This window comes from Oncorhynchus tshawytscha, linkage group LG32 (genome assembly GCF_018296145.1).
Source record: "Oncorhynchus tshawytscha isolate Ot180627B linkage group LG32, Otsh_v2.0, whole genome shotgun sequence".
Classification (NCBI taxonomy): Eukaryota; Metazoa; Chordata; class Actinopteri; order Salmoniformes; family Salmonidae; genus Oncorhynchus; species Oncorhynchus tshawytscha.
The window spans coordinates 10457700-10484585 of record NC_056460.1 but is presented as its reverse complement, the minus strand read 5'-3'; the positions used below and the strand labels follow the sequence as shown (position 1 = coordinate 10484585).

The 26886-nt window shown below is 43.6% G+C and overlaps 1 protein-coding gene across 8 annotated transcripts in view; it reads left to right on the top strand.

Annotated features, from left to right (window-relative positions):
- Positions 1-219: 219 nt before the first annotated feature.
- The window catches only part of LOC112245739 (trafficking kinesin-binding protein 1), a 39855-nt gene continuing 13188 nt past the window's right edge, over positions 220-26886 (top strand). For 3 of the 8 annotated variants that reach the window (XM_042310744.1, XM_042310746.1, XM_042310745.1), the window contains exons 1-4: positions 220-377; positions 2401-2560; positions 12824-13177; positions 13542-13733. In XM_042310744.1, the coding sequence (XP_042166678.1) occupies positions 13117-13177; positions 13542-13733 (253 nt within the window). In that variant the 5' untranslated portion in view covers positions 220-377; positions 2401-2560; positions 12824-13116. Of the gene's footprint in view, positions 378-2400; positions 2561-9496; positions 9595-11312; positions 11385-12823; positions 13178-13541; positions 13734-23936; positions 24461-26886 lie in introns of those variants that run through there. The other 5 variants (XM_042310742.1, XM_042310747.1, XM_042310743.1 and 2 more) reach the window with 4 other exon arrangements.

Sequence of the window (26886 nt, the reverse complement as noted above, 5' to 3'; positions counted from 1 at the left end):
TCTATAATATGTTTTTGTCTGTTGAAATCAAACCACATGGTCTGTGTGTACATCATATATTTACATTTGGGACACATTCTGAACACATTGACATTTGTAATACATAGAATTTCACTAAATATTTGTCAAATTTGCGCATGAATGCGGAATTGTTGTGGTGTTCATCATGTCTGTTACTGTTCCTGGGGGCCACTGGTTCAAAGTATTCTAGCTAAGCAAGGAGGTTACACGTGAAACTACATGTGCCATAATGCTTCGCTTCCAAGATGACCAAATACAGACTGACCCAGCGCTTTGACAGATCGAAGTCCGGAGGAAAAGTTCCTGTCAAGTTTTGCCGACAAACGACCTTGAAGAACTTGGATAAAAGCAAATGCGTAAGTCTCTATAAACTTGTTAACGTTTATCTCATCTCTGTTGATAGTTGTATTTCGGTATTTATCTTCTTCTAAACAAAGGAAAGGGTGACCAACTTGATGAAGCGATGTTTCCATAGGTTCACATAGGGTGGGATCAAATGGTAGGATCCCTGCCCCTTTTGTTGTCCGTGGAAATGCAAAACGGCTGTGCTCTTTGCCAATGTTCTCAAAAGAAACACTTTATTTACCTCAATGACGTAGGACAAATGAACTCATTGTACACGACTGTCACCATTTTTCAGTTGCAGCATAGTGAATGAATTATCAGCAGAAAAGACGAAGAGAGATGTAACGTTAGCTGGTCAACTGGAAAATTGGCTGAGGCAGATCGGATCGTATCACGACAACAGTATCTCATCTTTGTTTAGGCCTAATTGACAAATGAATCGCACCCATCCGGTTGCCGACAATTCAAGTCGATAATTAACGTTTCCTTTTTACCCCAAACATTACATTATTTTTTAGTTCACATGTAATTGATTCATAGTGGACGACAAAATCACAACGGGATATAGGCAGAGGGCAGATAAATATTGACTAGGATAGTCTATAAACAGGACTTGTCATGTTTCTGTTTGCCACATTGTTACTGTTTGCGACACCATTTTTGCAACAATGTTTCAAACAAACAGTAACGTTGGTCTCTGAAAATCCCCTGCCGGTGTAACTATAGTGGGCTACAATTTGATGGGTACAGTCCATGTGTCCTGTAGTGGTGCTTCCCTACCAGTAAATGTGGTCATGTTTTTATCAAAATAGGTGTATATGACCCTATTCTATCATCTACTGCATTTTGATATTGTTAAACAACTGATGTTGGTCCTTGGAACCATCCAACACCACCCTTGACACTGACTATACCAACCCTACATATTGATGGGTGTTTGCAATATACTATAGCACCTCGATACAGATACAATCAAGAAAGTCACTGTATGTCAGATCCAGTCACCTCACTCTTTGAACGTCATTGTCACTGTAGCCTAGGCTGGCTGCATCCTGTTGTATTAGCTCGGGGACACAACAGGAGGTGGTGCTCTCACCACAATTTTTGATAACTGAATAGAAATGCCCTTATATGGCAGCCTTTATTACTCAGAGCTGTAACTTAGAACATGGCTTTTCTAAGTTGTGATACTTTTCCATAAATAGCCTAACAGTTCATGACCAGACAACTGGTTTAGAGTCTGTGCCAAATAATGAAGCCTCTGTGTTCACAGATCTATGATGCATTCATGCATTTCATATTCAGTGCCTTCCTTTTATTGAGCATAGTCTGATGTTGGCCTACCATATGCCATCAGCATGTAGCCGAAGTGTCCTAGTTTTCCGGTTAGTTTAATTGTCAAACTACAATGGATAATTGTTTCTAAAAGCTAGAAGCCGGATTTAGAGAGCATTTTGGGACCAAACAACAGGAGCTAAGTTTATCTGCTGACTGTTGGTTGCACGTCACTGGTTTGATTATGACCCGATTTGAGCATTATTGATTGTTAATCAGTTATCTTCTACTTTTTAGAAAAACACATTCATTATAATAGCTGTAGGTAATAAATGTTGAACTGTAGCGTAATAAACTAGTGCCTGAGTAAGGCATTTGATTTGGCAGGTGTACGGCTGTGTGTAAAGCAGAAAGTGAGATGTCTGATTTGACTGACGCAAATGAATGGCTCTGACCAGAGCACCAGACTGAGCCAGATAGTATGACAGAGAGAGAGGGGCGAGGGAATTCCTTGCCTGCAGCTGCAATACGACAGCGTGTACAAGTGCTGACTCACAGACTGTCTTCCTCTCTCTCTCTTTCTCTCTCTCTCATTCTCTCTCTCTCTCTCATTCTCTCTCTCTCTCTCTCTCACACACACAATCTCTTTGTCACACACACCCTCTCTCGCTGTCCCTCCCCCACCTCTCTCTCCATTATAACCCCACCTCCTCCCGCCTTCCCTCGCTCCCCCCCTCTCTCTCTCTCTCTCCCTCTCAGCCAGGACACCACACTGGATGAGGGCTAAAGGTAGCTGACAGGAGAAGCAGCAGCTGTAGAGGCCATTGGTTTTTGACTCGGGCTCACTCACTCTCAAGGAGAGACTGTCCTAGCAACTGCACCTGCGTCCAATCAATGCAAGGATACTCCTAGCAGCACGGTAAGTAACTGTCATTTACAACAGTAAGTGTTATACTCAGTTAGTCAATAAAGCTAATAACCTAATGTCATCAGCATTATCAGCATGCCGTCTCTGTGTCTATTGCTGCTGTAGTTAGCCTCTGACTCGGTTTGCGTTCGTTATCCCTGAGAGAGCCGGCAGGGAGGACTTCTGTGTTTGTTCTTCTCCCCTCCCTGCAACATTGTAATGTCAATACATTCGGGGCAGACTAAACAAATTGAATGCAAACTGGAGAAGTGTGTGTGTGTGTGTGTGTGTGAGTGTTTCAGAATGCTTTCAGTCGAATGAAAACATTGCAAACATTGACCAGAAGCACAGTAAAGAGGTCTGTTATTTTGAAGATCATAGAGGTTCACTTCACAGCTGATGTATTGTGTCATCATGTGTGTATTATTGGCCTTAGCTAGGTTGTGTAAGAGCCCGTCAAAAGGCCTGTAGGCCTGTTGAACCAGAGTACTTGCAAGATGGGGCTAACATATACTAAGGTTTGATATTTCACTAACTGATGCTGTGGTTGTACTTTATCAACTGTTTATTTGTTATTATGATGGTATGGTTTATCTATCCTAATGTTGTGACTATGTTATTATAACGGCATGAGTTAGCTAATGTTGTGGCTTTGTTATTATAACGACATGAGTTAGCTAATGTTGTGGCTTTGTTATTATAACGACATGAGTTAGCTAATGTTGTGGCTTTGTTATTATAACGACATGAGTTAGCTAATGTTGTGACTATGTTATTATAACGACATGAGTTAGCTAATGTTGTGGCTTTGTTATTATAACGACATGAGTTAGCTAATGTTGTGGCTTTGTTATTATAACGACATGAGTTAGCTAATGTTGTGACTATGTTATTATAACGACATGAGTTAGCTAATGTTGTGACTATGTTATTATAACGACATGAGTTAGCTAATGTTGTGACTATGTTATTATAACGACATGAGTTAGCTAATGTTGTGACTATGTTATTATAGTGACATGAGTTAGCTAATATTGTGACTATGTTATTATAACGACATGAGTTAGCTAATGTTGTGAGTATGTTACTATAACGACATGAGTTAGCTAATGTTGTGACTATGTTATTATAGTGACATGAGTTAGCTAATGTTGTGAGTATGTTACTATAACGACATGAGTTAGCTAATGTTGTGACTATGTTATTATAGTGACATGAGTTAGCTAATGTTGTGACTATGTTATTATAATGGCATGAGTTAGCTAATGTTGTGACTATGTTATTATAACGACACGAGTTAGCTAATGTTGTGACTATGTTATTATAGTGACATGAATTAGCTAATGTTGTGACTGTACAGGTGCATGTCACCTGTTCTCTTTCCTGGGAAGGCCTATACAGAAAATATTCAATATATAGAAGTGTAGGGAAATATGTGTCTGGTGTGTGAGAGGGCAGATGTCTGAAAGGATTTATAGCTTACCTGGCGTGGTATGACGGACAAACAACTGAAGGAGCTTTTGGCCAGACAGAGCAGATGTGGATGGCAGCCATTTGAGAACATGAGGTGCTGTGTGTGCGCAACACATGCATTTGCATTTGTGTGTGGCCACTTTGGGTTGATTTATTGACCTGTGATAACTGTCTTGTGAGCTGGCAGAGTGGTTTCAATCAGTAATACCATCTTCCTGCTTAAAAAAAAGGACGAGAGAATGTAACACGGTGCAGTCGTCCAAGGTATTTGTGGCAAGTTGACCTGAGTTGAATTGCATGTTGTGTGAAAGTCTCTTTTAGCCACGTCGCAACCTCAGCAATTCACACCACCGCAGACCAAATGTGTGCATGATAAAGGATACAGTGTGTGCATGATAAAGGATACAGTGTGTGCATGATAAAGGATACAGTGTGTGCATGATAAAGGATACAGTGTGTGCATGATAAAGGATACAGTGTGTGCATGATAAAGGATATAGTGTGTGCATGATAAAGGATACAGTGTGTGCATGATAAAGGATACAGTGTGTGCATGATAAAGGATATAGTGTGTGCATGATAAAGGACACAGTGTGTGCATGATAAAGGATACAGTGTGTGCATGATAAAGGATATAGTGTGTGCATGATAAAGGATACAGTGTGTGCATGATAAAGGATACAGTGTGTGCATGATAAAGGATATAGTGTGTGCATGATAAAGGATATAGTGTGTGCATGATAAAGGATACAGTGTGTGCATGATAAAGGATACAGTGTGTGCATGATAAAGGATACAGTGTGTGCATGATAAAGGATACAGTGTGTGCATGATAAAGGATATAGTGTGTGCATTGGCGACTCCCAACTACCCAAACCATCCGTGTACTCTCTTCAAATACAACCATATGGATACAATAGCAACTCTCTGTCTGTTAGCATATTAGAGGTAGAATGCCACTCTGTTAGGCTTGAACGGTCCTTACTTGTCTTCTTAATGCCGAGTTGTGAATGACATTACGTTTGATGAGAATTACCACTTGACAGACATAATGATGACCGTGTTCGACTCTCAATCCTTCAACCTCTCCTCACTTGTAGCTTTTGCTCACGGACTCTTGTGTCCATCTTACAGGGTGTGCAGGCTTTTGCTGCAGCCCAACACTTAAGTCAACTAATTCAACCGATCAAGTTCTTTGTGAGTAGTAGATTGGTCTGATCACAACAGCGGGTATGTTAGATCTGGGCTGGAACAAAAAAATCCTGAACACCGTTTAGCACATTAGCTCTGTAAGAGCAGGGCTAGTGACCTCTGGTTTGCACAGAGAATCAGCTGAGACCGCGAGTGTGTTGGTATTTAGGTTTAGGTATTTAAGGCCACTTTCTATTCATACTGTAGTTGGAGTCCAGATATAGCTGCTCCAGTTGTCTGGGTGACTAGTGGGTTGTAAAAATAACCGGTCTCTGTCCAAGTAAAGGTTCTCCTGATACAGTGCTGTTCTGTCTGTCTGTCTGTCTGTCTGTCTGTCTGTCTGTCTCTCTCCCTCCCTTCTGTCTCTTTTTGTGGCTCTGTATCCTCTCACTCTGTCTCTCTCTTTCTCCCCCCCTCTTTCTTTCTCCACTTTCCCATGCCCTATACCTGCCTCTGTATCATAGCTGTATTCATTAGCTTGTAACAAATCTTCTGGGCAGAGGTCATTTTAAAGATAGATGCTGGTGTCTGTGTAGTATCTCTCTCTAGCTTTCTTACGATTTCTCTCTCTCTCTCTCTTTCTCTCTCTCATCCACTCTCCTGTTTTGACTTTCTCTCATTCTATACCAAGTGTTTCCATTTGCTTTGTGGAGAGTTATCTCTCAGCTCATATCCTGCCTTTTGTCATGACTCATGACAGGCTTGTGGATTTGCATTTTGCCTTGGTTTGTACCTGATCGAGGCCCGATCAGGTACAATAGTACCCGTGGCTTCATCTCTGTAGATCCAGAGGCTTCAACGTTTTTATCCAGACTTTGGTTTCGTCTGTACCATCCATATGATCTAAAGGAGCCAAACGGGCATAACAACAGATGGCATATAGACATCACACGAGTCATTCTCAAAGCATCCAAATAGTGCGTATTGTTAGAAAGGCAGAGCCACGAGAATAACTGAAATGTCACATTGGAAATGGACAAACGATGATCTTCGAAATGATGATCGATGATCTTCCCCCTCTATTCCCGTGCCAGAGTTGAAACAATATACATTTAAGAGACGCCACACCTTTATCAGTGAGGTGGTTGATAGACTTGGTCTTTATGGGAAATAGTACAATGAGGAAGTTAATGGTTAACCAACCAGTGCTCCCAGTTTGAGTTAATGGTGACCGCAGGTTGCTTCATAGGAATGAGAGCTAAATGTCTGTTAGAGGACCTATGTGGAGACAGGGTGTAATAGATGTGGTGTCTGTTGGGATGGTACCTGTCAGTGGGTCTTCAAAGGGCCAAGGACGTTCATTTATTTATGGTTGTTATTTAGCAGACGCACTCATCCAGCGCGACTTACAGTTGTAAGCTCATACATTTTCAGATTTGTTCGTACGGGTCCCCCGTTGGAATCGGATCCACAACCCTGGCGTTGCAAGTGCCACGCGCCACCAACTGAGCCACACAGGACTATATGTCACGGCCGTCTGTTTCCAGGGTCGATGGCTTTGTCAGCGGTTTTGATCCGGTTCGCAATAGCAGGGGGAAGCTTCTTGCAGCCACGGCGGCTGCTGACTGGGGAAAATATTAGGCTTTGAGGGGATTGGGAGGAATTTGGAACATATGTCACTTTCCTCGTCCTCTGAGAAGCTTGAATTTGTTTTATTCTGGACTCAGGAAACTCCGCTTACTTTAAAGGTGGACTCAGCGATATGACTGACGTACATGCAGAAAGTAAACAGCATAGTGGGCCAATTTCCGCAAACAACTGAGAGCGTTGGAAGTATGAGGCTCAACTTCTCTGCTGTTTTGGTGCCCTGTCCACCACGCTTTAACAGCGCGAAGCGAACCCGTGCACATGCTCAGATGCTGTGTGTGACTGTGTGAGAGCGAAGTCTTGCGTCTCACTTATCTCAACATCTGCGGCGCTACTCGGCGGCGACGTCATTTCGCTGAGTCTGCCTTTTTAAGTTGAGATATCATTTAGTCGTAATTGCCTTGTGACTTGATGAATCAGGTTTGTAGTGAAGGCAGTTCAGCCATGGTGTGTGCAGAAAGTCTCGTAGGCATTATTTATTGTTTGGGGAGTGAACACTGTGTCTAGATACTCAACTGATACAACACAGCAAGCTTATCTCTGAACATGAGACAGTGGCTAAGGTCATCGCATTAGCTCAGCTGTTTGAAATGAGACTGTAGTAGCTACATGTGTCTGCATACTCCTCACCGACTTCAACCCATGTTGTCTGGCTGCTTGGCTCCAGAGATGCGTATAGTATTTACATACTTACTCAGGCCTTTTACTCCTCCTGGATCATAGGCCATCAACTATTTTAAGAGTTCATTTCCTGCTTTTTATTAGTATAGCGTGTTGACTAATTCTTGTCTTTTCTTGGTGGGTTTTCAGTATCTTTCCGCAATTTAGTTTGAAGGCCTACCTAGTAGGAACTAATATTACCTGTTCTATTTTGGGGGACCCCGCTCTATGGTCGTGTCTACACTTGACACTTTACATGCAACTTCTGCTATCAGAATACGAAGATCGTATTGAAAAGACGGGTCTAGATGCATTGTGGTCTGATAACTTCAGGAGGTGGTCAGGGATGCATTGTGTGTGTGTGTGTGTGGGTTTCGCCTCAGTCCGGATTCAGTCAGGCTACCAAAAGCGCACACGGTGGGTGACGTCATCAGCACTCCGCTATGAGTCTCCAGAGAATGTGTGTTTTGGGACCGAGATGCACATTTTCATTATAACGTCGGAGAAAATACATTCCTAGCGTGTGTGGAACATATTTTCTGGCCTCATAAATGCTATCCAGCTAGTTCATATTTAGAACAATTATTTTGTGTTTGGCTAGAGTTATGCTAACCCGTTTGCAATCCCTTTAGCGTTGCTTGCTGGCTAGCTACAGAGGTTAGCCGGATAGTTAGCTACAGTAGTTAGCTACTGCCATCAGTTGTTGTTGTGTTATTATCATATTTAGCCTATTCTATCGTTTGCAGAATGCATACTGGCATTTTAATATAGTGCGGGAAAAGGGAATCCGGACACAATGTGCACATGGTGGACACATTTTAAATGTAGGTGTAGACGCGTGGTGTTCGGAATTCCATGATCAGAATACAAAAACTACATTAACTGTCAAGTGTAGACACAGCCATATGGGAGCAACACTCCTATATGAGGCCACTATAATTAGCCTGAACCTCAATCATTAGAAAGGCTCTAATCTCGTCACCCATAACTAAATCTCGTGTGCATGCTGGCCTGGTCAGCTCCTTGATTTAAGCCTATCAGGAGAGACCATATAGGCTGCTATCTCATGGTAGTGTTAAATAATGAAATGGAAGGTATCATTCAAGCACTAGTTCATCTATCTGATCTCATTATCCCATAGTGCCCTCGCTGCCCCTCCCTGGTCACCACAGTAATGGACAGTGTGGCACCACTTGAAGTAAATGAGGCCAGTTATGGGGTCAGTTACACCCTCAGTGAAAGAACGCTGAAGTTGTTGGATGGAAGCCCTGTCCGGGTTCAGAAAACAAGTTTCATCACTGATGCATTGTATATTAGCTTGTGTGGGGAGTGATCTGGCTTAGATATACTAAAGCGATCTTAGAGGTTTACTCCCCTCTTTCTTGTTGTTATGTGGATGTCTTATATTGTTTGACTTTGATTGTCCTAGCTTTTCCTGTTCCCTCTGGGGGGGGTTCGCTCTAGTGCAAAGGGTCTTGTAAATCTTGCCCAATTGTAGTACAGAGCTTTTCTCTGGTTTGTGGATAAAGTACAAGCTTCTACCTTGAAGTTGAATAATTATGTACTTACCATTTGAATAAAATCCCTACTGGCAGAGGCATCAGTTGGGCTTCGTCACATGACCAAAATGTTGCCCGGGCGACCATGGGTCCAGAGTCCTTGGCCCTCAGCCAATTAGAGGCGAGATTTGCATTTGACAAGCTTCTCCCTCTCAGCCGGTTTGCAAATTCTGATTTGTTATTCAGTCTGGTGGTGACAGGCTAAATTGAGTGTGACCCATTCATCTCTTTCTTCCCTCTTTTCCTAAGTACCCTTCTCTCAAGGGCCCCTTTCCTCCCTCCTGTGCCCTCTCTCTCCAACTCAGTTTGCCCACTCTTTCCTACCCCCTCCCTTCCCACATTCCTAAGTACTGTACCCTGCAAGTGTCCCTCCTCCCTCCTCAACCCTCACTGTCTGTTTTCTACCCCTCCCACCCTCCCTCGCTTCTTTCTGTAGCACCCTCGTCTGCCCTTCCTTCCTCTCTCGTTCCTGTGTGACTCCACACACGTACACACCCCTTCTGAACGGCCAAAGAGCACCTAAGACGGGCTCTTCCAACCCGGCATTGACGAGTTCAACGTTGAGTCCTCTGGAAGGTCAGTCAGCCTCAGAATGACATCAATTAGAGTTAGAGAGTTACACTTATACCTGACTTATTATTCCTTTACTTTTGGCACTGCTCATCTTGGATGAACGTGCCCTTTGCAACTATAACACATTAAGGTAACGTTTTTTAACTTCTCATTTACATTAGGAAAGTAGTTTGCGATCCTTGAAATTCAGATTGAAGTAACTTTCCTTGTTTGAGTTAAACCACGTAGCATACTGCTGTGCATTCCCACATTTCTCAAGAGCAACTTGTGTAGGCTACACAGAAAATAGCCTGCGTGTTTGATTATATCCTTATGGATGTACTGTACAGAACACATCCTCAGGGATGTTTTTGGCTTTGTCCTTAGTGGCCCAGCCTTCCGCACCCCACTGTGTGTTTGTCTAGGGAACTGGACAATTGTTTTCTCACAGCTCCTGTGGATTCTCTGGACTGTTAATTTGCTTGCTGATCTGGCGAGCGAGGGCCTGGTGGAGCCCAGGGTTGTACAGTGGGCACACTGGGCAGCGTAACAGGGTCTTTCCCTTGGCATTCTGCCTGGCTCAACGACAACCACACAGAGAAAGAGACAGGGGGAGATGGCCAATAAACATGCCCACTGGTGACCCCCTCTAAATGGGATTACAAGACTGCGCTTGGCTGGGTAGATAATAGACCCACAATGTGACGACAATACAATGCCTGCCAACTTGGCCTCGGCAGCATGTAAATATGACAGATAAAGAGATGATGTGTCTTTGTTTGTGTGTGTGTGTGTGTGTGTGTGTGTGTGTGTGTGCGCGCTCCATTTGTTTTCTGTGTGAGACTGTGTGCTGCAGGTTAGTTGAGTGCCATTACCAAATGCCAATTGATTCCCCTCAATATCTTTTTATTTGTCCATTAAGGCATGGTAGTAAGACATTTATAATTGTATAATAACATGATACTTTGGACTGCATCCACACACCCTCATTTTGCATCCTAGTGAAAACACAAGTGCTTACTTGTCATTCTAGTCAGTAGGCACGACATGCTACAGGACTACCAGACATTATGCATCATGGTGGTGGGGGGTGGATACAGTAAAAGCCAGACCTAGAGTATGTATACGACCCTGCTGCTCCCTCTGACAGCTGTACGTGGCGAGAGTGGACGGATGGATGTGGCAGGAGTGACCAGAGCAATACACTCAGTTAATTAAGGGGGTTGGCGAGGGGGGAGGAAGAAGGAGAGGAGGAGAGATTGTCATTCTCATCTGTCTCTTCTGTCTCTTGAGTGGGTGTGTGGCAAGCTGTGCACAGCTGAGTGTGTGTGTGTGTGTGTGTGTGTGTGCGCGTGTCACTTGTTTTGTCTACCCACATGCACGGTCAGTGCTTTGTTAACCCAAAGGTCCTCATATAATATGTCCTTGACTCAGACTGCAATGCATAGCTAATGTGTTGTATGATATCCACTGTCCTTTACCAATGGCCTTGATAATGCCGAGGTCTGATGTATCCAAACACTAACAACCGAAGTATGACAAAACTGGATGTGACAATTGTTTAGAGTTCCATCAATAAACTAAGGCTACTTTGCTGCCCATTGTTAGAATGTCCTGAATCCCCCCACCCCCACCCCACACACACCTAATTTTCTCTTTGGATTACGTCACTAGCCAGGCTATTCAGTTACAGAACGATGGCCCGCAAGCATTTCCTGGCGGACATGTAGGTGAATGTGATATGCCTTATGAAGAGGGACATCATTCTGTAACTGAATAGCCTGGCTAGTGACGTAATTCAAAGAGGAAATGAGGTGAGGCATAATAAAAGTACTGTACATTCCAACTAGGACCGTGTGCTAAGGCTAGCTGTTTCTCTTTGCTTTCGTAAACAGAAAGAATGAGCATTTACTCTAATACAGGTTGCAGCTAGCCTTAGCACACGGTCCTAGTTGGAATGTACAGTACTTTTACTATGCCTCGTAAAGCTTTGTTTAGTAACTGTGTTGGTTTAAATGTCAAAATGTGGTGTGTTGTGTTCCGGTTGTAACTTGATCTGTGTGTAGCTAGGGTAACTAGCTTTCTGACCCGAAAAACTCTGGGGAAAGGCCATGCCTAGTGAGACAATTGGAGCATGCATGACACACTGTACATGGCTTTAAAAAGATGAAGATGCTTGTAAAGTTGACGTTCAAGTGTCTGAAGTACAAAAATAATGATCTTAAACTTGACCTATATCTGTATGTCTTTTCACCAGGCTGTTATAGAATATGAGAGCATCATTTCAGTATCTCACCTGGAAAAACTGGTGAAATACATTTCAGTTAAGGGATGAGCGTTTTCTTGATACGTTCGTATTTGATGGCATTCCCATGTTCAAAACGTAAAACGGCATTTAATGTTATGCCATTCCGTACTAAAACGTAAAATACTATGATGATGTTGAATTAAAGATTGGTCGGTTTGAATGAATCTTTCTAACCAGGTTTCCGTCCAACATTTTTATGTGAGTAAAGTACATGTCGGATAAAAAACAATAAAAACAATGACAAGACTGATGGAAACAGAACATGTTTCAGTAAACTTTCCAAAAATAAACTAGACAAGGTGGGATCTTTTTGTGTCTGCAAAATTAATTATGCGAGAAATGTCGTTTGAATCGCTTTTATGCAAATATTGATATAATAACCACAATGTCAAAGTAAATTTGGAGTTACGCATGGAGTTTATTAGGCTACAGATTAAACAAGGTATAATGATCTTCACAGGGTGGTGAAAGTGAAAAGCAATGAGCTTTCCAATAAATATCAAGGGTCTCATTCTGGTGACATGATCATCAATGCTTGACTGCCGTTTGACAAATAAAAATAATCTTACCCTTTTGTCGTAGATACAGTATCTGCGCCCTGTGCGGTGTTGGCTAGAGTGCACGTGCCAATACCAGAGTTGCCACATTCGCTATTTAACGCAATTTTGTTTAGTGATAAACCCATCAATAGAGTTGAAAATGCGATGGAAACTCATTTAACTGGTATTTTTTATTCAGTACATGGGAACTTAACTGCAAAATGTATTTTGATGTGCCTTACGTCATCACACACCTATCATCTGCATCAAGTCAATTTGATGGAAACACATCTTTGCTGGGAACATGTTTTCATGCAGATTTTAGAATATTCGCATGAAAATCTGTCACAAATTGGATGGAAACCAAGCGACACTCACTTTTTTTCTCACTCACTCTCCCTCTCAGACCAGCCCTGGTACCAGATGTGCGATCAGCCTGCTGTTTCTCCCTGATCCACCAGGGGGCCTCAGTCCCTCACAGGGACCAGCCCTGAGTCCTCCACCCTCACCCTGAACACCCCGGCCCCAGTCAAGCTGTCCCACTCTCATCCCTCTCCCTCTCCCTCTCCTCCTCATCTCTTCTTCTGGCCCCCACATTCCCCACTGGACCCCCTGTCGACACTCTCCCTTTATGGGGGGCAGGGGGAGGCGTCTGGGGGCCTCGATGCAGAGACCCTGCCCCTATATGAGGGCCTTAAAATGGAGTGCGACCTCCTGGAAAGAGTGGATAGGGGAAGCCATGATGTGTCCACCCTCACAGGTAGGTCACAGTTAATGAATGTAGTAGACGGTTTATAAGGGATTGGATAATGGGTTCACTTTCATGTTGGACAGCACTTGTTAGAAGCTAGTGGGGAGATGGGTCTCTTAGAAGCATTGCAGGGGACATTAGATTGTCCTGATCATCCTGCATCCAGGAACAGTGTTCAATTACATGTTTTTAATGTAATGCATTATAATGTGGTGAGTGGGAACTGTGTAATCCAGTCAGTGCCTCAGGGGGGCAGCAGAGACTTGTATATTTCAGAGCGCTCAATCCAATGTGATGAATGCTGTCTTTTTGTTCTCCCATATCTCCCCTGCCACACCCTCATACACCTCCCTCCCTCCCTTTCCACGGTCAGAACTTTGTTCAGGTGGCGACAGTGAGGTGGAGATAGTGAGCCTGCTGTCTGAGGGACTGCCTAACTACACTCTGCGGGCGGACTGCATGTTTGGCTACGACCACGACGACTGGCTCCACACCCCTCTGCTGCCCCCGGAGGTCGCCCTGGGACTCACGCACGATCAGATAGAAGAGACGCTCAAGTACTTCTGTAAGTCCACCACTCTGTCCACGCTAGGCATCGAACACAGGAGAAGACTCTGGTACTGGTGTGCCAAATGTACTGCACCTGTTTTACTAGTTAATCACCTCACCAACTTAGATTGGTGGGAATCAACTTCTTAAATCCAATGATGAGTTGACTCATGTGGTGCAGCCGCTGGCTTGAGTGAAAGCACCTACCTGGTCTCCTAGATATATAAATCGAGGCCGTATTCATAAACAGTTTTAGGCGGTCTGGTAGGATGTCCCAGTAAAATAAATAGTGGGGGTACGCCTTACCTGTAAAACATGAGCCTATTCAAATAAAATGTCAAGAAAACTGTAGGTTATATTACACCATTATTTATCGTTACCACATGTCAGAGGCATGAAATATTTGCGGATGGACTTGAAAATGTCTGGAATAGCCTACGCTCCAAATTGCGACGTGATTTGACGAAAACACAGACATTTTTCCAAGGCAGTCATGAGTGGCTGACACCGAGACGCACGTGGACAGCAGTGGACGCTTAAATTCAGGCTAATGACAAACGCTAAATGTTATTATACTTTTTGGTGTTTCTTGTAACAGATGTTTCTTCCAATTCACCACTGTTTGGAGGCTGGAAATATGTTACCAGTGGATAAATGTTCACAGGTAGCCTAGAAAAACAGTCCTTTGAAGCAGGGCTGGATTAATGCAGGGGCTTACCAGGGCAGAAGCCCCTGTGCCCAGGACCATGGTTGGCCCATGAGGCAAAACAAAAAATGTATTTCAAAACTTAAAATATATACAGTGCATTCGGAAAGTCTTCAGACCACATCCCCTTTCCACATTTTGTAACATTACAGCCTTATTTTAAAAAATCTCATCAATCTACACACAATATCCCATAATGACAAAGCGTAAAAAGGTTGTTTGAAATTTTTGCAAATGTATTAAAAATAAAAAACATTTACCTTATTTACGTAAGTATTCTTCAGACCCTTTGCGACGAGACTCAAAATAGAGCTCAGGTGCATCCTGTTTCCATTTATCATCCTTGAGATGTTTCTTTAACTTGATTGGAGTCCACCTGTGGTAAATTCAATTGATTGGCCATGATTTGGAAAGGCACAAGGTCTTGACAGTGCATGTCAGAGCAAAAATCAAGCCATGAAGTCAAAGGAATTGTCCGTAGAGCTCAGAGACAGGATTGTATCAAGGCACAGATCTGGGGAAGGGTACCAAAAAATGTCTGCAGCATTAAAGGTCACTAAAAACACAGTGACCTCCATCATTCTTAAATGGAAGAAGTTTGGAACCACCAGGACTCTAACTAGAGCTGGCCGCCCGGCAAAACTGAGCAATCAGGGGAGAAGGGCCTTGGTCAGGCAGGTGACCAAGAACCCGATGGTCACGCTAACAGAGCTCCAGTGTTCCTCTGTGGAGTTGGGAGAACCTTCCAGAAGGACAACCATCTCTGCAGCACTCCACCAACCAGGCCTTTATGGTAGAGTGGCCAGACAGAAGTCACTCCTTAGTCAAAGGCACATGACAGCCTTCTTGGAGTTTGACATAAGGCACCTAGGACTCTCAGACCATGAGAAACACGATTCTCTGGTCTGATGAACAGCAAACGTCACTTCTGGAGGAAACCTGGCACATCTCTACGGTGAAGCATGGGGGTGGTAGCATCATGCTGTGGGGGTGTTTTTCAGCAGCAGGGACTCGAAGACTAGTCAGAACCGAGGGAAAGATGAACGGAGCAAAGTACAGAGAGATCCTTGATGAAAACCTACTCCAGAGTGCTCAGGACCTCAGACTGGGGCGAAGGTTCACCTTCCAACAGGACAACAACCCTAAGCACACAGCCAAGACAATGCAGGATTGGCTTCGGGACAAGTCTCTGAATGTCCTTCAGTGGCCCAGCCAGAGCCCAGACTTGAACTCGATAGAACATCTCTGGAGAGACCTGAAAATGGCTGTGCAGCGACCCTCCCCATCCAACCTGACAGAGCCTGAGAGGATCTACAGAGAAGAATGGGAGAAACTCCCCAAATACAGGTGTGCCAAGCTTGTAGCGTCATTCCCAAGACTCAAGGCTGTAATCGCTACCAAAGGTGCTTCAACAAAGTACTGAGTAAAGGGCCTGAATACTATGTAAATGTGATATATACACTACCGGTCAAAAGCTTTAGAACACCTACTCATTCGAGGGTTTTTCTTTATTTTTACTATTTTATACATTGTAGAATAATAACCAAAAACAAATCAAAATATATTTTATATTTGAGATTCTTCAAAGTAGCCACCCTTTGCCTTGATGACAGCTTTGCTTGGCATTCTCTCATCCAGCTTCACCTGGAATGCTTTTCCAACAGTCACAAAGGAGTTCCCACATATGCTGAGCACTTGTTGGCTGCTTTTCTTTCACTCTGAGGTCCAACTCATCCCAAACCATCTCAATTTGTTTGAGGTCGGGGGATTGTGGAGGCCAGGTCATCTGATGCAGCACTCCATCACTCTCCTTCTTGGTAAAATAGCCCTTACACAGCCTGGAGGTGTGTTGGGTCATTGTCCTGTTGAAAAACAAATGAGAGTCCCACTAAGCCCAAACCAAATGTGATGGTGTATCGCTGCAGAATGCTGTGGTAGCCATGCTGGTTAAGTGTGCCTTGAATACTAAGTAAATCACAGACAGTGTCACCAGCAAAGCACCCCCACACACCATAACACCACCTCCTTCATGCTTTACGATGGGAAATACACATGCAGAGATCATGAATTCACCCACACTGCGTCTCACAAAGACACGGCGGTTGGAACAAAAAATCTCCAATTTGAACAATAGACCAAAGGACACATTTCCACCCGTCTAATGTCCATTGCTCTTGTTTCTTGGCCCAAGCAAGTCTCTTCTTCTTATTGGTGTCCTTTAGTAGTGGTTTCTTTGCAGCAGTTCAACCATGAAGGCCTGATTCTCAGTCTCCTTTGAACATTTGATGTTGTGATGTGTCTGTTTACTTGAACTCCGTGAAGCATTTATTTGGGCTGCAATTTCTGAGGTTGGTAACTCTAATGAACTTATCCTCTGCAGCAGAGGTAACTCTAATGAACTTATCCTCTGCAGCAGAGGTAACTCAGGGTCTTTCGTTGCTGTGGCGGTCCTCATGAGAGCCAGTTTCATCATAGTGCTTGATGGTTTTTGCGACTGCACTTTCAAAGTTCTTGAAATGTTCTATATTGACTGACCTTTATGTCTTAAAGTAATAATGCTGTCGTTTCTCTTTGCTTATTTGAGCTGTTCTTGCCATAATATGGACTTGGTATTTTACCAAATAGGGCTATCTTCTGTATACCACCCCTACCTTGTCACAACACAACTGATTGGCTCAAACGCTTAAGAAGGAAAGAAATTCCACGAATGAACTTTAAGGCGGCACCTCTGTTAATTGAAATGCATTCTAGGTGACTACCTCATGAAGCTGGTTGAGAGAAGGCCAAGACTGTGTAAAGCTGTCATCAAGGCAAAGGGTGGCTATTTGAAGAATATGAAATAGATTTTGATTTAACACTTTTTATGGTTACTATATGATTCCATATGTGCTATTTCATAGTTTTGATGTCTTCACTATTATTCTACAATGTATAAAATATGGGAAAAAAAGAAAAACCCTTGAATGAGTAGGTGTTCTAAAACTTTTGACCGGTAGTGTACGTTTGCAAAAAATTCTGAAAACATGTTTTTGATTTGTCATTATTGGGTATTGTGTGTTGATTGATAAGTGGATTTTTTTAAAAATAAATAATTTTAGAATAAGGCTGTAATGTAACAAAATGTGGAAAAAGTCAAGGGGTCTGAATACTTTCCGAATGCACTTTATATCTTTTTTATATACTGCAACCGCCAACCACAGGAGGACTCAGGATCCCACTGTCAATGAGTGTAGACAGCCTGCTGCTGCTCTGCTAATCGTCAGATGTGGGGAGGAGAAGGAGGTAGGGGGCCCATGTGGGTAACAGGGGGGCCCTGTCTTGATTGGTTAACTGCCTAATCAACTTTTTTTTTAAACTGCATAATAAATCAATGTTACTGAACAATTGTGTGAGTCAGGTGCTGGGCCCAACCCCGTTGGAAGCCCAAGAGGCAAACCATTTTTTTTACAATGTGCCTTGGCATAGATTTTACAAGTGGACCTAAACCATGTCAGAAAAATGCAACCATAACATACTGTTTAGTTTTTATGCCTCGTAAAAAATACAAAATAGTCCCGTGGCTTTATGATTTCTTCCTCCAGCCCAGCCTTGAAGTCATTGTTTGACAATCAGATCAAAACATCATGACTGGTTGTGTTTATGCCACAATAAAAGGTCGTACATTTTTCAAGTTAAATTCCAAATCTTTATGACTCGGTCCACAAAGATCATTTTAAATTGATTGGGATTCTATGTTTAGGCCCATACATTTTTTTTTGGGAACACGTGCAAATGCATGCACATATAGGAGGTCCCGTACCGGGAAGATATTAGTTCTACTTTCAGCCCTTACGGGAACTGATGCTTAAAAATACTCAACTCGATGTACTGTACCTGCAACATTCAGCACCAGGGCTACCTACTCCCAAAGCTATTGCATGTACCTCTGTGGAGGCGTGTCTTATATTTCAGGGTTGAGAACATGCTGTCCTCTTATCTAGTGTCCTAACCTGGTAAAATGAAGTCAATACACGACCTCGGTTGAATATGCACTGAATGCTGCAGGGCTATTCCTGTAGGGCCGAAAACACTTCTGTTTTGCGTCCTCTCTTTCTAATTAGGGACCAATTCAGACCTGGGACACCAGGTGAGTGCAATTAACTACCAAGTTGAAACAACAACAAAAAACATGTTTCGACACTCCAGGACCGGAACTGAACAGCCCACTAGTGTTTTATCGTCAATGTTTTAGCATACAGCAATTCCATCTTAAAAGTACTACTGTGAATTGACCCCTCACGTATGCTTTGGAATTGGTCAATGGAAACTTGTACAGAGATTACACATATCCTTTAATCACTAGGCTTTATAGTACAACAATGATGGGATAATCTCTCTCTCTTTTGCCATTATCAGGTCATCCATATGGTGTGGATCTGAAGAGCTTGTGGTCTGACTCCTTGCCTGTGAGACAAACACTATTGGAAGAAACAAGACATCTCAACACAGAGAAATGATTTAGCAGTGTCCACAAGTGAAGACATTGATTGTGAATGTAGCAATATGTCCCGCAATAATATATCTGATATTGTACCAATTTATCCTGGTGTGTTTAAGTCACACTTGAAAAGCACACTCATAATAGAACCACACAGGAGCGGTGACTAAATTATTGGAGTTAGATGGGGTGGAAAGGGCTTGGTTGGCGGCACGTTGCCAACAGGAAGTACCGTATATAACAACCATGGTAAACTCCTGCTAGTTTATCAAGAAACTCTAAATCTGAGGTGAACATTCTTCCTATCGGTCTGACGCAGAATCCCGAGTTAAGGTCTGTCTGAAGATGATATCTGTTTCAATTGTCCTTTCAACAAAGTGTTTTCGCTTGACTCCCCTACGTAGATGTGGAAAAACAAATCTAATGAGATTTGTGAATGTTTTTGTAACAATATTGTGATTGTTTTAACGGGGTAATGTTATAGAGGTAAATGCTCAAATATGAGCTGGAGACAGATATGGGTGAAATTGATCATAGTCACAAGATCGTCTGATTCTATGGAGAAACAATTGATTCGGTACATGGAAGCCTGCATACTGTATCCCTCAATCTAACGTAACAAACACTGAGTTTACCCAAATCCAACACTGTGATCATGCTGCTGACTGTTACAATGCTACACCACTTGTCATAATCACCTTAACGGGACACTATAATATCAGAATCTCCATTTATCAGTACAGTACAGTAGTACACACATGTAAGTATGGTCTGTTTAGTAGAGGAGCTAACAGAAGCTCCTCCCCCTCCTCCCTCTGGTGACTTTAGGGGAGGTGTCATATCCTCTAGCCACATCACTTCACTTGATGCTTGGGGCCACAGATGCCAAATGCCAATAAACCGATTAGCCTCTTAGCTGTAATCAGTTTCCTTCTGCACCTCCAGTACTGAACTGACTTTAACAGTAGCCTTTTACAAAGGGCTTGACCCCGAGCACTGACTGCTCTTCAGACGTCGCGGCGACACTGACCGTACTCTCTTCACTGTGTAGGACTTGGTCGTCTTAGCCACCCACCAGTAGTGCATATTTGAAAGATATCTTTGTGAGCATAGTCGAGAGCAGAGAGGTGTAAGAAAGGTGACAGGTTGAACGCGCAGAGATTGGGTTTGCTGTGTGTATTTCTGGCCTTTGGTGTAATCTTTAGAGAGACACCCCGAAGAGGTTATTAATTAGTGTGAAAGTCGGGAGTCTCAAATAGAGACGGACGTTTAAGATTGGTTGAACATTTTGGCCAGGTTGTACCTCAATGGGACAGCCTGGTGACATAAAGGTTGAATAAATAAAAATATACGTTGCCATGCATTTGCAAAACAAAACAAGTGGGCGCCGGCTAAACAGGCGATATGTCCAGTCTTGTCTGACATTATGATATCATCAAAGATGGCATTTTCTTGTATCTGATGCGGGCTATGTTATTAGGAAAGCATACAGAGCTTGAGTTGGGCACAGCGACCGGATTTCACGTGTTGACATTCGTTTCACATTGGCACAGAAGTCTGAATTGGTGTTAACCTTTAGTGTTAGTTAAACATTTTCAACTTCTGACCTCATCAGTGCAGTATTAGGGTTGCCAGGTTTCCATAGGATTGCATGGCTAACTCCACCATTAGGCAGGATAGGCTATACCGTCCTTTCACTAAAGTAGAGCTGGGACGATACCAGTATTGCAATATTTAAAAACCTGCTGTATGTAAAATATTGTGCTATAGCTTGGAAAATAAATACATGTGACTCTGGATGACACCATAATGATGTTTGTTTCCAACATTAGGACTGTTTTCCTAAATAAGTTAAATCCGCTCGGTGTTTTGTTTCCTTGCCAAGATACTAGATACTAATGAGTATCGCGAGACAGGTTTTGTCCCGGCCCTACGCTCAAGACGATCGTGACTAGGGGTACGTTGCCATGTAGGTTCCCATAAGATTGAAAGTAAGACAGGATAGACTGCACTCTCCTTCACTCAAGCCAACCGTAACTGGGGGTACACTGCCAGGGATACTAGGGTTGCCAGACTCCAATAAGATAGTGAGAATAATCCCCCATAAAGCAGGATAGACTACTCTCCTTTCATTCAAGGTGATCGTAACTGGGGGTACAGTGCCAGGGATACTAGGGTTTCCAGATTCCAATAAAATAGTGAGAATAATCCCCCATAAAGCAGGATAGGCTGTACTCTCCTTTCATTCAAGCTGCTTTGGACTGGGGGTACAGTCAGTGCCAGAGTCGCGATGTCCCCATAGGATTGAATGGCTTACTCCTTCATAAGGCAGGATAGGCTGTACGCTCCTTTCACTCCCTCTTCTTTGCAGAGCACAGGTCAGACTGGTACACAGCCAGTCGGCCGACACACAGCTGTGCCTTAAAGCTGGTCCCGTGTTGACATTAGCTTCTTAGCCCGCGGCACGTGCCCTAAACCTCTGTACATCTCTTATTTGGTTGTCCTTCTTCTGGCAATCTACCTTGGTGCACACCTGTTCTGATCTAAATCTGTTCCCTCCCTCCTGCTTTTTGCTCCCTGTGCCATCTGTGGGTTGACCCATTCACTGCGTCTCTCACTTTCTACCCTCCTCTAGCTGTCTCCTTTTATAGCAATTCAGTGTGTTTCTCTTACTCCCTTTTCTCTGTTATTTCCTGCTCTTTCATGCACCTTCTGTCTCCTGACTTATTTTTTCCCCGCCTTTTTTCCCCCGCCTCTCTGAAATGGCATCCTATTCCCTGTGTAGTGCACTACTTTTGACCCGGGCTCTGTTCAAAAGTAGGGCACTAGACAGGGAGTAGGGGGGGGGGATTTCGGATGCAACCTTTGTGTTTTGCCGTTGTGCTGGACGGCTGACCACTTCAAAGAGCAGAACGGGACTGATTCCACTCTTCATATGTCGTTGTTGATCAATGCGTATCTAGCTATGTGATCACTTCATAGTGTACTTTACACTGGCTCAATCGCTCTTTATTTGATCAGTGATACCGAGCTTACGGTGTTGTTTTGCTCTGACTGTGATTCCACGTAAACCATAGGCGCCCATAAAACTATTTGGCCATTGACCTCTAAGGGGTGTGTTCTTTCCATTGGTTGATTGCAAAGGAGGTGATATCAGTGCAAAGTGGTTTCTTGTGTCAATATTGATTAGGAACTTATGTTTTTGTCCATATCTGAGGAGGCAGAACGGATTTGTCCTTGAATTAGTGTAGCAGCTCTTGGTAACACTTTTCTTGATCCTTCCACTGTTATTAGCATGATATTACATATAAGATTGTCAGGTTGCTTGCAGTGCTATTTTTATGCACACTAACAATGGCTAGGCTGGGGTGGAGTGTGTGGGGGGTCTCGGATGGTTGAGGGGCAGCACTTGGGGAACTGTGTGTGTGTGGGGGTGGGGGGGGGTGGTGGCTGACGGATCGCTGGTTCAGGTCCCCGTTTTTGACCTCGTGGGAGATCTGTCGACGTGCCCTTGAGCAGGGCGTTGACCCTGGTTGCTTCTGTGTGTCGCTCTGGATGGGAGGCTGTTAATTGACTAATGTGATGTAGTTGTAGAGCGGCTTCACTGCGAGTATATTGTATGTTTTAAATATTCGATGAAAAAACAAAACAATGGCTAGGTTGGCATAGTCATGACTGTGTCAAATTAGTCAGCTAATTATGACTGCTTAGTGCTGTTATGTCATGCCTTTGCAAAAACGTCAGGTTTGAGATAGATGTTGTGAGGGAAATGTTACCCAACTTTACTACTACACAGGTTTTAATGAGCTTTGTGTTGCTGCACTTTTTATTGGAGACAAAGGGCCTGACACTGGCCTGACACTGTGTATTCTGTACTGTAGCCTTCTTTAGCCATCCTGGCCATAGCTTAATCTAACTTTCCATTGTCTTTCTAATACTGTGACTCAACAAATCCTATTGTAGCAGCGACCTGTTAACTGAATTAATCAGCTAGGTTTGGAAGTCCAATTGTATTAGATGGGCTGGGCTGGTATTTTTAGGGAGCTGGCAGCCTCCGTTTTGTCCTGTCCGGCTATTGCGTTGCGTTGGGGCGCTCGCTAAACAACCCTGGTAGGAACGCGACGTGGATGGAGGGATGAAACGGGATAGGGGGGAAGGAAAAGAGAAGGGGAAGACGGTGAAAATTGTGTCCCAGCCGCCCCTTGCCTGCCGCACTCGACCAGAAAGAAGGCGTCTGCGGGTGAAACATTTATGAAGGGGAGGTTAATATTTGATTTGGAGAGGACACTTGCGTGCCAGGGTAGCAACAGGGAGGGGGCACTGGGTGGATGAAGTGATGATGATGATGGTGGTGATGAAGGCTAGACTTCAGGGGTGTTTTTTTCTCTATACTAAGTTGTTATATGTCAATAAAGCATACCTGGCATATATCTGATATATTGTTTTGACACGTATCAGTTGATGTGAAATAAGCAGCCTTTTGTACTTTATTTGAACTCCGTCAATACAGACCATTAATTGGAAAACATGAAAACAATGGGCATCTCTCCAGTTTGTACGTTCGCAGTTCATGTGTATACATTCATCAAGTGTATTTGCATTGAGAATTGAGGAAGTAGTGTGTTTGAATTATTTTACTGTGCATGTGAGGATTGTGCAGTGCTAATACACTAAAGAGTAAATCGAGAGGCCCTGCTGAAAACCCAGCTTGACATCAATTCATATATCACGTTCCCTCTCAGACACCTCCCCTCTCTCCACACAAACAGCAACAGTCCACACAAACATCAACAGTCGTTTTACAATCTCAGTCTGTGTGTACAGTGTCAGTGTTCCTCTCCCTCTAGAAGGGGGTGTGGCTCAGTCTGCACCAATATTATGTGTGCAGGGAGACAACAGTCATGGCCTTAGCTGGGAACGTACCATCTTACTCTGCTTCACGGGGGTGCAGGGACTAAGTGCATTCTCTTGCTAAACCAGATTATAATTGGAATTGAGTTTTATATTAAATCCTTGCATTTCTATATGTATAGTTCTTAGGCAAAGTTGGGTATGATCTATTTGAGCTTTTATGTGTTGTTTTGGTCTCAAGCTACCTCTGACACCCCTCCTCCTCTTTCTGTGCTCCCACAGTCCAGTGTGGCCAGGTTGATATAAACAGGAGGGTAACGACAGATGGACCTCCCAGTCAGAGGGATTACGTATTAATACTAAGGACAGCTCAGTCTCCTCTCACACACGTAACACACGCCCACACAGTCACAGGGACACACGGAGGAGGATACTGTTTTGGACACGCAACAGAGCATCGGTTTATTGGGACGGGCGTAGAGCTGAAGCAGGGAACAGAAGAACAAGAATAAATAGAGAAATATAACAGAAGGAGGGATGGAAGAGGGCTTCTGTCCGGTCACCATGGAGGTGTGGAGTTCCTCTGCTTCCGAGGAGGAGGAAGAGAAGGAGAGTGGCCACGGGAGCCAGGAGGAGGAGGAAGAAGAGGAGGTGGAGGAGGGAGGAAAGCCACACAGCAAAGAGAGTCTGTGCAGGGAACTGATGCAAGGTGAGGGAGTAAAGGGAGGATGAGAGACGGACAGAGAGAAGAGAGGGATTGAGAGAGGAGCAAGGATCGAGGGAGCAATGGAGGAGGTTGAGAGAGGGGGGGGGGGAGAAGGGAGTTGCAGGTGATCAGGGTGATTCTGCAGCCATACATCTGTCTTGTTGGCAGCGTTGCTGCGCTTTAAACGTACTGTCGAGTCTGTGCAGCTTACAGTCAAGCTAAGTGAGTGATGGTATGGCTGGGAAGGTGCATGGATTCGTTGTTGTATGAATGGTTCGTTCTGCTGTGATTTCATTCACGTACAGTAACACGTGGTTAGGTTATTGACTGGCTGCACATGTGTGTATATGAATATCCGAAAGCCTGATCTTTGTCTCTACTTTTGAGTCATTGAAGTCACACATGCCATGTGTATAACTTCCCTCCAGTGAACACGGGCTGCCAGGTATACTGAGCTTGCAGTCCTCCCCATTGAGTGTGAAGGTCACTGCCACAGTGTGTGTTCTTAGCAGCAGTTGTTTTCCGTCAGCAGCTGCGGTGTTTTCTGTGGTGTATTGTCTCTGTGCCTTTTGAGTGTCATTGACTTTGGGCTGCAGTAGACAGACTGGCCGGAAAAGGTTTGTGTGGACTTTTAGGACTCAATATGAAGGTCAAAAACATGGAGATACTGGCTACCCACTGGGCACAGATGTCAGTTCAACGTCTACTTTTGATTTGCCTTTTGGTTGAGTTGTTAACTAACGTGAATTCAACGTGAAATGAAAATGACGACATTTCACGTTATTGGATTTATGTTTAAGGTTGGGTGTCTAAATGCCCTTACGCTGATGACTTTTTGCAAATCCAATTCATTTTCCACGTTGATTCAATGTCATCACATAGATTTGTTTGTTGTTGGAATTGCGGGGGAAAACGTTGACTCAACCAGTTTTTGCCCAGTGGGGATGTTCTCGTACTGTCCATTTGCCCTGATGAGAACGATGTTTCGTAAAGGTGGGATCTATCATATCATCTTAACTACATTGAATTAAGAAATTGAACCGAACCCCCTCGTGTTTGAATTGGGTAATTGTCCATAATTGTTTCAGTGGGCATTTAATAGAATTTTCAATTCAAACCCTAAATTGGTGAAATGATAAGCTGGTCCCAACCATGCTGTTTTGTTATGGTCCTTCAATGTGGCAGGTATCATGATGATGCCCTAGATTCACACCCTAGTTAATTGTCTTCACTCAGTACCTCTAGCAATACTCCATATGCTGGGTTACAGTATAATATACACTCAGTGAGTGGCCAGTTTATTAGGTACACCCCCCATTCACGAAAATGGTTCTCTCCTACAGACAGTGAGTCACGTGGCCGTGGCTTGCTATATAAAGCAGGCATCGAGACATTCAGTTACTGTTCGATTGAATGTTAGAATGGGCAAAATGAGTGACCTAAGCCACTTTGAGCGTGGTATGATCGTCGGTGCCAGGAGCGCCGGATCCAGTATCTTGGAACACACTACTCGTCAGTCCTTGTCGGGGATGGGCTATTGCAGCAGACGACCACATCGGGTTCCATTCCGTTCAGGTAAAAACAAGAAGACCTCATCCTGCCTGGTGTCAACAGTACAGGCTGGTGGTGTAATGGTGTGGGGAAGGTTTTCCTGGTGCACGTTAGCTCCGTTGATACCAATTGAGCAACATGTCCATGCCCCAAATAATTCAGGCTGTTCTGGAGGCAAAGGGGGTCCAACTCAGTACTAGATGGGTGTACCAAATAATCTGGCCACCGAGTGTATAATAGTGATACTACTATAGTATAATACTGAGTATATGAAATAAGAATACGGCAGATTATTCATTCTACCTCAGAATAGTTTATATTCTATATTCTTTGCAATGTAAATCAGAAATGATTGTACCCTATCATGTCACTATCAAGGGTTTAACTTGCAGATTAAAGGGGCACACTGCTTTGACACACAGATATATAGTTGCTAAGAAGCGACCTATTTCAGCTAGAGAATGTCTTTCTTTTCAGCCTCCATTTGGTCCTTTGTCTGAACGGGCTGCGTGCTGGCTGGCTGGCACCTTTTCTGTCAGTGTACTGCGACACTGGCATAGATGCTGGCACAGACCCAGAAAACGAACAGACTTTTCTAGAAAATCTCTGGCTATAGATGACTCTTACACAATGGCTAAATAAAATTGGATGAATTATAATATTTCATTACACAAATACAATACAGCTGTAATCTGTAGGCACTGCTACTCAAGGGATTTGACGCAAAGGATTTGATGATTTGACAATGATGTAATCCGGGCTGCCTACACCACAGACAGGCAGAAACTTTAACCTGGGTGCAGTTTATGCCACAAATGATGATTTATCATCTCCCTTGTCATCATTTAGTATTACATGGAATTAACTAGGCTAATGCT